The following is a 12,302-nucleotide window of genomic DNA, read 5'->3' as shown; positions in this document are numbered from 1 at the left end:
ATGTGGTTGGACTGAGACCATTTATTTGCTGATCGAGATCCTGGGAAGATGAGCTTCAAAAGGGGTGGACATGACTGAATGAAAGCTCGGTACGCCACTTAAAGGCGTTTCCTTGATAGGAGGCCAGGTATTACTTGTTGGGCTCACTTTACTTTCTACGCTGACCGCAACATTTCTGTTAAAGCCTGAAACTTCGTAGTCCCACACTATATGCAGACCACATAGTAATAATCACTTCTTAACATGATACCAAAATGCACATGATATGATATTCAACATAATTGTTTGTATTTGGTGGCCTCCACATGTGCAGATTATACGTGCAAAGTGCATGCATCATTATAGAGCATGAGCTACGGGTTTTTTGATGAAGATTCAGTTGTACAACACGTGAAAACGTTGTACTGCATAATAAAATTTCTTCCGCATAATCTAGGATAATGAAAGGAAACGGATCACTTACCTGCAAGCAAGTTTAGAGGTTAAAGGAATCCAAATTAAATGTATCATGCATGACAAGCCCTCTTCAATTAACAGATGATGGGATACATTATTTAAAGTGTGTATATTTATCAAAAACCCCATCGAGATCCAGGTTTGGCATTTTATTATTAAAGGTATTTATTTGTCCGTATTTTATTGAAAGCTTAAAAAATACTGCTATATTGTCAAGTAGCAGCCACTGTGTTAGGTTTGCATTATGCCACCAACTTTAGTTATTGCAACAGAGACATAGACTGCTGCAGAAAAATGGCTCGTAGGAAGACATTTTGCATTTTTTCTGCTGGTGGTGTTATCATATCACTCACGCTACCTATTTCATTAAAAACAATATAATGGCCCTCTGTGATTGAACTGTTATGTTTGTCCCAAAAATATAGAGGCAGTGTAAATTCCATGATTACTTTACTGCAGTGCAGCACAGTATCTGCATACCCTGCTGTATTCCTTGCTGCAAGAGGGAATACATATTTAAAAATAAACCATTTGCACACGTGATTTCAAGCTTAAGTCGTATCACAGTTCAGCATGATGCATTATTCCTTTGCTAAAGTGTAAGAGATCTTACAATATCCAATCAGAACTTCTTAAACGTCTTCTAAAATTTGTAAAATAGATTGTATGAAGGAAAATTATTTCTCATGCAAAGTCCAGAATTTTGTTTTTGTCGTCTTTGTAAGGCAACAAATATATTTTAAATCCAAACTTTTTGTTGAGCATTGTTAGGCTGATGAACAGGCTTATTTTCAGTGCTATTTTACTGGTGCAATTGCACATCTGTGGAATATCCAAAAATCTATTGATACTTATCTTGAATATGCTCGGTGACTGAGTCTCCACAACCCTGTATAGAGATTCACTACCTTCCATCTGCAGATTTTTTTTCTTATCTCACTCTTAAATAGCAAATCCATTATTTTGAGTATGATCTTTGGATCTAGACACTGAAACCATGAAGGAAAAAATCCCTGAGTTTACCTTATCAACTTCCATAAGAATTTGCCCACCTCACTTTATCATACATCGATCCCTGGAATCTATCTGACGTTCCTCCATTGCAATCACTGAAATGCAACAATATACGGCCTTTGATAGGGAGAACAAACCATTGTGGTTGTATATAATTTGGAGCAAGACATTTTTATTTAACAGATAAAGTGCAAATAAACAGATAATGGGCTATTAATGTTCTGAGTTTTGTTTGAATTGAGTTCAATAGCCTGATGGCTGTGGGGAAGAAGCTGTTTCTGAATCAGGACTTTGCAGTCTTCAGGCTCCTATACCTTCTACCTGAAGGTAGCGGGGAGATGAGTGTGTGGCCAGGATGGTGTGGGTCCTTGATGATGCTGCCAGCCTTTTTGAGGCAGTCAGTTCCATTAATTTCCCCAATACAATTATTTTTATTCATGTTACTTTTTTTCAGTTGCTTGCACACTTCATCTTGAGTGTGCCCTGGTTCCAATGTGCTGTGGGCAGTTGGTTCATTCAGCCTTTGTCTCCGCTCTCATCCACGTAGCCAGCATATCAAGCTTTGCTTAAGTTATTATGCTGCAATCATGATGTTTGTATTTATTTCCATACAATTGGGTTTTATGACACACTTTGTAGATAAAACATCGTTTAAATATTTAAAAATAATTTTATTAATATTAGGGGATTAAAATTGTCACTTAAAGATACCAGCCAAAACTTGCATTCTAAAATAAATATGTATACAAAAGTTGCAAGTAATAACATTCTCTATAAGTATGTTGTTGTGCAGGTATAAATTTACTTGATTTCGAAGTGCTTTAGAATACATTACATTTCTTTCAAATCCAGTGTTATAATGTTCAGGTTATTTTAGTGATTGTCTTTGTGCCTTATTGAAGCTCACAGCAAATTAAGTTGAATAGGGAACTGAAGTTGCTTGAGTTGAAAATTCATTTTGGATTTAATGGAGTAATTGGAATCCGAAGGATGAAAATATTTTCCCCAACACCATTACCAAAGATTTTGTAACCTCTATTACATGCGGTAGTAATTTTTGAACTGAAAATCGTGTGCTGTTCCATTTTTTTCATTGTATCCAAATTCCTAAGTAGCATTATTGAATCTCCTTCTTTTAATTCAAGATTAGATGAGATCCGACATACATACTTTGAGTCGGCGAACCAGACCATATTGAAGGATACTGCAGCCAAAATAAATGAGAATGCTGCTGCTGCCACAAACTTAATAAGTCAGTGAATAGTGAACTGTGTGCCAAAAAATGTCAATCCAAGTTTTCCTCAACCTGAAACCATAGGTGAACTGTAAGGTCCACTCCTGGGTGAAGTTCAAATCTGTGACGTTCAAGTCGGGTGATCCCGACCTGTAGAGGAAATCTGGGTACAACCTTCACCAAGCCATCATGGATGCCAAGAGATAATTATTCTGGGACCAAGCAATACAATACAATACAACAATACAATTTTATTTGTCATTTGAACCTCGTTGAGGTCCAAATGAAATGCTGTTTCTGCAGTCATACATACAAAAAGAAAAAGACCCAAGACACAACACAATTTACACAGACATCCATCACAGCGCATCTCCTCCTCGCTGTGATGGAAGGCAAAAAACGTATCTCTCCCCTGCACTCCCCTCTCCCCCCCGATGTCAGAGTCAAAGCCCCCGGCGGGCGATGGTAATTGTCCCGCGGCCATTAAAGCCACACCGGGTGATGCAAGGCCACGCTCCGGGTCTTGTTGTTGGAGCCCCCGGCGGGCGCTAGCAAAGTCCCGCAGCCATTCCAAGCCGCGCGGGGCGGTGATGTAAGGCCCCGCTCCAGGTAATCTTCAACCCCGCAACTCGGGCGGGAGAAGTCGCCGTTGCGGAAGCCCCGAAAAGCGGTCTCCCAGCAGGGACCCGCGGGCTCCCGGTGTTCCTGTCTGCCAGACCTGCGGTTGGAGCCTCCGAATCTCCGGGGGTCGGGTCACAGCACCGCTCCACCCGCTCCGGACTCGGCCAGCTTCGTGATGGTGAGTAGGTCCGCAGCTCCGCGACTGGAGCCCCAGATCGTTCCTGCTGGAGGCCGCTCCACGTTGCAGCCCCAACGACAACGGAGACCCGACAAAGAAAAGGTCAGGTCTCCCATGCAGGGGAAAGATTTTAACGTTTCCCCACCCCCCCCCCCCCCCGCACACATACCCCGTCAAAATAAATAAAATAAAAACTACATTGAAACGAGACAGAAAATAATAAAAAGACAGACGGACTGCAAAGGCCGCTGCAACGTGAGTCGCGCCGCCCACCGGAAAGAGTCCCAGAATAACCAAACAGCCATTATTCGATTGTGGCAAGGCTTGCATGCTGTAATGGATGGCAAAGTAAAGTCGAGCAATATCACTGGCACAACGCATCTATACTTGTTTTGAACTGAAGGTCAGTGAAATGACATCGTCCATCTTATAGCCTTGGATGCACCTGTACACATGGTCATCATCGTAGCTATCCTGAGAGTGAGCATGCAGAAAGTCACAGACCCGATGGAGACATGGTTGTGTCCTCAGAACCTGCACGGACCAACTAGCAGGAGTATTTGCAGACATCTTTAACCTCTCCTGATGCAAAACTGTGGTTTCTACCTACTTTAAAAAGATAGCATTCATTCAGTGCCAAAGAAAAACAAGATTAGATGAGATCCGAGAGAAAAACAAGGTAATGTAACAACATCTACCATCCCGTGCCACTGGCATCCACCATCATGAAGTGCTGATCATTGCAAAAGTCATCCCCAGCTTCTCAGACAGCCTACTTTTAATGTAATTCATCGATCGTCACAACAAATTTACAGATGTCCCTGGCCCTACACTCTTCCATGAAACATCTGGATGACAAGGGCACCTACATCAAACTTCTATTTCTTGATTATAGTTCCACCTTCAACAGCAGAATTTCAACCAAACTCATCTCCAAGCACCTGGATCTAGAACTCAGCAACCCACTCTGCAAATGGATCCTTGACTTACTGACCCATAGACAACAGTAAAGATGACTGTCAAAACATCCTTCACAATAATTCTTAACACTGCTGCTGCTCAGCAAGGCTGCGTCCACAACCCTTTACTAAACTCCCTCTATCCTAACCGGTGCACCAAATTCTGCTGTCACTCCATTTACAACTTTGCAGTTGATGCTACCGTAGTGGACCGGACCCCAAACAATTATGGTACAGAGTACAGAAAGGAGATAGAGCTTAGTAATAGGGTGTCAAGGCATCCATCTCTCCCTCAATTTCAGCAAAAGTCAGTTCCTCAGTGTAAATATCACCAGCAATTTGACCTGATCCAACCACTTCAGCAATGCAGCCAAGAAAGCCTCATCTTCCTCGGAAGATGAAAGAAACTTGGCCTATCTCCAATGGCTTTTTCAGTTTCTACAGAAGCTGTTCTTGAAACAGAAAGCATCCTATCCTGACGCCTCTCAACTTGGTATGACAACTGATCAGCCTGAGACTGCAAGAAATTATCGAAACTTGTGGATGCTGCCCAGCCTATCGCGGATATCTACTGCCCCCTCTCTTCCCCCCTCGCATCAACTTTATCTACACTTCACACTGCCTCGGGAAAGCAGAGAACATAACAAGAGAGTCAAAATAATTTTATTGTCATGTGCACTGGAAATGAAATAACAAAATTCTTTCTTGTCGCTTTACAGGCCCATTCGTACAAAAACACAACCGTAAATATACAATAATGATCAATACAATAAATTAGTAATCAGTGATACTAAGTAACCAGACCATAATAGTGCCAAGCAAAACTATATAGTGCTTCGAACACAAAGTCCATAGTAGATTGTTACTGAGGTATGGTTGTGCCTCGGGTTGTGCGGTATGGTTCAGGAGCCTCATGGTTGCTGGAAGAGGCTGTTCTTGAATCTGGAGATAACAGTTCTCAGGCTCCAGTATTTTCTTCCCGATGGTAGCAGTGAGATGTGAGCATGGCCAAGGTGGTGTTCTTCTTTCATTGAAGTTGCAAAGGACCACTCACTCACATTCCAGTCAGTCTCTCTTCTCCCCTGCACCTGCTGGGCAGGAGAAACAAAGGCTTGAAAGCATGTTCCACTAGATTCAAGAACAGTTTTCACCCCACTGTTTTCAGATCTTGAATGGATCTCTCATATGCTTAGGATGATTTTGCAGCCCAATCACTTTCTGTTTCTCGACACTTTCTCTGTAGCTATCTTTTGCACTCTGTACTTATATAGCTGTAATGCTATTTTTTGCATTCTTACCTTTTTGCACTTCGTTCTGTAATCATATGATAGCACTTGTGTATGGTATGATATGCTTGGAAAGGACACAAAACAAAATTTTCCAATCTATCTCATTACACGTGACAATAATTAATGAAAAATTAATTAATAATTAACCAACCCCAGTTGGTGATAGAAGTTTAAAAATTCAACAGAAAAATGACAACCTCTTCAGTGCCTGTCACAGTGTCGATAGATTTATATTGTACAGGTTGTCATGGAAGCTTTAAAAAAAAAAGGTCTTTATTCATGGTATGCACTGCATCATCTTTTTGGTGCTAAAATTGCTCTTTCATCGTGTTGAGTAGCATTAGGAAAAACCTTTGCCTCGGATCATGAAATGATATAGCAATTTGGCCCACTTTTTCATCGAAATCATTCCTGTTAAGTCATGTTTAACTTCCTCATTTCCTAATTTGAGTAAATTCAAACCGAACTCTCATTCAGATGGATTGTTTGTCAAATGAGCTTACACTTTGGTTTTCCAGTGTAACCATGTAATATTTTCCAAAAATATATAAAGCTTTAATATAAGTTTACAATTACAATTCATCTGCTCTAGCACCCTGTGAAATTACTGATGGCATAACAGGTAGTATTTGATTGAAAATCTCCAGCTAACACTAAAGCAGCACCTCCCATCAATTTATTGTTGCATTGAAGATCTTGCAACATTCGATCCAGTGCTTCCATAGCTGCTTTGTGAACTATCCTATATTAATCCTAGATAATAGCTTTACGACCTTTTAGAATTTTCTTTCTTTGCAGTTCCCTGACCAGTGTCACACATTGTAACCTCCACATTTGACAAATATAAAAGGCATTTTCCATGTTGCCAAAGTATTGAAGCAGTGCCCAACGATGGCATGGCCAGGACATCATGTTTTGTCTTCGAATTTTAGTCAAATGTAGGTTAACAAGACAGGTTTTTCTCGTTCCACCAGAAACATTCAAAAGAAATAGCGTTCCTTGGTCTTTGTAAACTGATTCTAATAGTATCTGAAGCATTTCTCTAGTATCCTTTCTAAACTTAGTTATTTTTCATGGTTAGTTTCACCTTTGTAAATCGTAGATGGCCCGCCCTCAGAAACTTACCATCCAAATTTTCAGTTTCTCTTTGGGTTCAGATGGAACAAAGGTACTTGGGTGAGGTTCACCCAAATATTTAGTACATCAGACATAGATATTAAAAACCTCACCAATTTTCAATCGGGAAAATTAAAAGTCAGGCCCCCTTTGAATAATGGAGGGCCTTCTGTGGAAGTTTTAGAAAACCAAATCTATGCTAAATCTAATTTGCATACAAAATTTCTGATTTCTAGTTTATTTAGTTACTGATCTATGCATGGGATACATGGGCATTTTAGTTTAGTAGATACTTTTAGGACTGAGATCAAGAGTATAACCTCATATTAGGGACCATGGATGCAACGTGTGTGTTGAGCCAGACAATGTAGGCAAGATCTTAAATGTATAGTTTTCATTTGTATTCGCCAAAGAGAGGGACATTTTGTAGGTGATTTTAGTTGGAATGGTGAATTTCTAGAGCACATTAAGATTTAAAAGAGTAGTTATTCAATACCTTAGCAGGTAGAAAGGTGGATAAATCCCCATGCCTTGATGAGATGAATGCCAGGCTGCAATGCGAGGAAATTGCTGGGGCCCTGATGGAAATATTTAAATCTTTGCTAACTGCAGATGAGGTGCCAGATAAATGAAATTCAGCAAATGTGCTAACTTTATTTATAAAGGACAGCAGGGATAAGCCAAGTAATTGTAGGCCATTTAGTCTATTGTCAGTGGCCAGGAGATTATTGGAAAATATTAAGATAGTGAAAAATAACTCTCAAGATGCTGAAGGTAGATACTCTTGCAATATTTAAATAGCATTTGAACGAGCACTTGAATCGCTAAGGCACAGTAGGCTATGGGCAAGTGCTGTAAATGAGATTGGTATAGATATGACTTGATGGTCAGCATAGACACGTTGAGGTGAAGGGCATGTTTCTGTGCTACATGACTATGACTCTCTAACGGGTAATTTATAGTCACCTATTAACCTACTGGCACATGTTTGGGATATGGGAGGACAGCGGAGCACCAGCAGGAACCTGCAACGCCACAGGGAGAACGCGCAAGCTCCACATAGATAGCACTCCGGGATTGAGTCAAGGTTCCTGGCGCTAACTGCCGCACCACCATGCAATGTCCACAAATCCCAGAGCTGGTGAAATGACAATTAGATTAATCAATAATACATGTAGAAGTTTAGCAAGTATGCGGACTTAGGATGATTAAAGGAATGGAATTGAATTTACTGGCCTGGTCTGCTGCTGGTTGTCTCACTGACACTCACAGCAGTAATGTGTGCACACAACTATCACTTATCTGCAACAGGATCCTTGTCGCTCACTTCCTCAAGTAACCTTACTCCAAGCTGATTGTTGATGCCTTTCCAATCATAAATCCTAATGACTTTCATGAGTTCTTTTGTACACCCAATTAATGCATATGTCATAAAATCTGAATCTCGTCTTCAAGTGAGCCATAATGCACCAATACTTTGCTTTTTTCAGTCAGTTATGTTGACCTCAATGTTCTCAGCATCATTTAGTTGATGGCACAACCACATTCCCATCCAATGTCAGTAACATCCAAAAATATTAGTACTTGATAAAAAGAATAAACTTACCTTTATGAAACATTTTTCACTCCTCTGACTATTGTAAAGCACAATACAGTAATTGCCATACAGCAATTTTATAGTCAATATATAGTACATTGAAAGTGGTCACTGTTGTAGATTAAATGCGTACAGTGGCTGATTTGTTGGCTGGGGGCAAAATGTTATTTTAAATGTACAACATTGAAACAAGTTCTCCAGCCCATTACATTATTGGAGCTTCCTTCCATAGAGGGAGTACAGAGAAGGTTCACCAGACTGATTCCTGGGATGTCAGGACTTTCATATGAAGAAAGACTGGATAGACTCGGTTTGTACTCGCTAGAATTTAGAAGATTGAGGGGGGATCTTATAGAAACTTACAAAATTCTTAAGGGGTTGGACAGGCTAGATGCAGGAAGATTGTTCCCGATGTTGGGGAAGTCCAGAACAAGGGGTCACAGTTTAAGGATAAGGGGGAAATCTTTTAGGACCGAGATGAGGAAAACTTTTTTCACACAGAGAGTGGTGAATCTCTGGAATTCTCTCCCGCAGAAGGTAGTTGAGGCCAGTTCATTGGCTATATTTAAGAGGGAGTTAGATGTGGTCCTTGTGGCTAAAGGGATCAGGGGGTATGGAGAGAAGGCAGGTACAGGATACTGAGTTGGATGATCAGCCATGATCATATTGAATGGCGGTGCAGGCTCGAAGGGCCGAATGGCCTACTCCTGCACCTATTTTCTAAGTTTCCTCTTATTTAATCAAATCCAATAATGTGAGCATGTCCAGATAATTCACTCTTAAATGTATCTGTGCTATTTGGTCTAAGTATCCCATGTGGTGGCAAGTTCCACAGTTCTATTATTTTGAAATTAGATTTGGACTGTCTTGTATTTATGGTATCTAATATTAGATCCTCACACGTGGGTAAACAATTTCTATGTCTGCCTTATCAAATCCCTCCTTATATAAAATCTCGAGAGAGCAGAACTATATACTGCACTCCTACGGGTGTTCCAACCAAGCTTCTAAGATTAACATAACTCATCTGCTTTTGATAAAGGCACTGAGAGAACTCCCCTGATTTTCTCAGATCATGTTATGACACTCTTTATTTGAGAGACGAAAATTAAATTTAGTTTAATATCTCCCTTTGGACCGTAAAGCTATGCTTATGCCGCATATTTTGCTTCCTTCAGAGAATCGCACTTTTGAATCACTCTGTGACAAAAACCTCCAAAACATATCTAAGCTCATGGGAACTTTATTAGTTATAAATTAGTAACTTGGCACTTAGCAAGCACTCCCTTATGGTTACACCTGTTGTTTTGCATTGACCATCTTGATATGTTTTCCCAACACATTAACTCTATAAACATACAACCTGAGCATGTGCATCTCTCAAATCCTCCTTGCATTATTTCGTTGCATTTAATTAATAACCGAGTCTGGTGTTCCACTAATTTTGTTCAATAATTATTATTTTCTTTAACCTCAAAAGTGTAATTTAAACGAAGTGATAAAAAGGTGCCTTATCCCTCTGTTCAAAGTATATATAGACTATATAGTTCATAACAAAATTCAGGATGCAATTCTCTCATGCATCACCCTTTAGATTTTGCCAGTGCCGGACCTGAGATATTGCATCCTAATCCTCTTCCTCTGGTGAGGAGATCTGTCCCTGTTAAGTATGGAAACTCCCCGGGTCACATGAAGGTTCTGAGAACTGTTCCTTAACTCAAAATGTCTCTATATCGGATATGCTGTCAGATGAGATTGGAAAAGTTGCACAGGTAGGTTAATTAGCTCCAGATTAATACAGATCTTAGTTAATTTTAGATCTCAGTTACAATTAGTTAATTGGTACAGATCTGTACTTAGAATACAGAAAAGTGTAGTACAAAAACAGGGCCTTCGACCCACAATGTCTGTGGTGAACATGATGCCAGGATAAACAAGCCTCATCTGCCTGATATCCATCCATTCCCTGCATATCCATGTGCCTATCTAAAACCTTCTAAATGCCACTAATGGATCTGTCTCCACCACCACCCGTGCAGTGTGTTCCAGGCACCCACCACCCTCTGTGTAAAAACAAAAACGCTTGCTTTACACACCTGCTTTAAATTTTGCCTGTCTTACCTTAAAGCTATGCCCTTAGTCTTTAATATTTCCACCCTGGGGAAAAAACATTCTGACTCTACCCTATCTATATCTCTCAGTTTTATATACATGTATTCATCTCCCCTCAATCCCTGGCGTTCTAGAGAAAACAATCCAGGTTTGTCCAACCTCGCCGTGGAGCTAATCTCTTCTAATCCAAGCAGCATTCTGGTAAATCTCTTTATACCCTCTCCAAAGCTTCCGCATCCTTCCTGTAATGGGACGGCCAGAACTGCAGATGCAAAATATGTTGAACCACAGAATGCCAGACCAGACAGTTTTGATCTGTTCTCCGGCACTTTATGTTGTAAACCAGCATCTGCAGTTCCTTACATCTCAACCTGTTCTATTTTGGCTCTGAAACAAATGACTACGTCAGAGTTTTATTTAAGTGTCACAAATACAAACCCGATGGGACTTCTGGCACTACTGAAAAACTGATGCAAAATATTAATAATAACAATATGGCCTGGTAATCATCACCTGCATTTTTGATCAGATAAAACCTCTACCCAGCTGCTTGTTATGTCTATTGTTTCATAAAATGCACTGTATCTAGAGATTTTTAAATTGTTGCCTTTTTTTCTAAAATCTATTTTGTCTTTCACACAGCAGTTGAAGTTAAATCCTCCCTGCCTGTCACTATGCAGACTGCCACTCCAGTTGACTTGAGGACAGATCCAAGAATCCCAGTTTCAAATGTTGACCCCCTTCATCGCGAACAGCAGCTGCAACATGAACTATTGATGCTTAAGCAGCAGCAACAGTTTCAGAAGCAGCTATTATTTGCTGAGTTCCAGAAACAGCATGAACACCTGACAAGGCAGCATGAGGTTCAGATTCAGGAACACCTGAAGGTACTTTGATTATTCTCACTTTTGTTTATTCATTAATATCAACTAAGAATTTGATGATACTCAAAATCTCACACATTAACACTGTCGCTAATATATATCTGATTAGTTATCATAGAAACATAGAAATTTTGAAATTAGGTGCAGGAGTAGGCCATTCGGCCCTTCGAGCCTGCACCGCCATTCAATATGATCATGGCTGATCATCCAACTCGGTATCCCGTACCTGCCTTCTCTCCATACCCTCTGATCCCCTTGGCCACAAGGGCCACATCTAACTCCCTCTTAAATATAGCCAATGAATTGGCCTCAACTACCCTCTGTGGCAGAGAGTTCCAGAGATTCACCACTCTCTGTGTGAAAAAAGTTTTTCTCATCTCGGTTTTAAAGGATTTCCCCCTTATCCTTAAGCTGTGACCCCTTGTCCTGGACTTCCCCAACATCGGGAACAATCTTCCTGCATCTAGCCTGTCCAACCCCTTAAGAATTTTGTAAGTTTCTATAAGATCCCCTCTCAATCTCCTAAATTCTAGAGAGTATAAACCAAGTCTATCCAGTCTTTCTTCATAAGACAGTCCTGACATCCCAGGAATCAGTCTGGTGAACCTTCTCTGCACTCCCTCTATGGCAATAATCTCCATCCTCAGATTTGGAGACCAAAACTCTACGCAATACTCCAGGTGTGGTCTCACCAAGACCCTGTACAACTGCAGTAGAACCTCCCTGCTCCTATACTCAAATCCTTTTGCTATGAAAGCTAACATACCATTCGCTTTCTTCACTGCCTGCTGCATCTGCGTGCCTACTTTCAATTTTGCTAGCCCTTGCTGTCTCCTCCCCTT

The 12,302-nt window shown here is 40.5% G+C and overlaps 1 protein-coding gene across 6 annotated transcripts in view; it reads left to right on the top strand.

Annotated features, from left to right (window-relative positions):
* Positions 1-12,302, top strand: part of hdac5 (histone deacetylase 5) — a 288,826-nt gene that overhangs the window by 168,204 nt on the left and 108,320 nt on the right. For all 6 annotated transcript variants that reach the window (XM_033035320.1, XM_033035315.1, XM_033035317.1 and 3 more), the window contains one exon: positions 11,219-11,463. In XM_033035320.1, coding sequence (XP_032891211.1) covers positions 11,219-11,463 — 245 coding nt within the window. The remainder of the gene's footprint in view (positions 1-11,218; positions 11,464-12,302) is intronic.

Source organism: Amblyraja radiata, chromosome 16 (genome assembly GCF_010909765.2).
Source record: "Amblyraja radiata isolate CabotCenter1 chromosome 16, sAmbRad1.1.pri, whole genome shotgun sequence".
NCBI lineage: Eukaryota > Metazoa > Chordata > Chondrichthyes > Rajiformes > Rajidae > Amblyraja > Amblyraja radiata.
The sequence above is the reverse complement of the archived record's forward strand: the minus strand, read 5'-3'. Positions and strand labels throughout refer to the sequence as shown.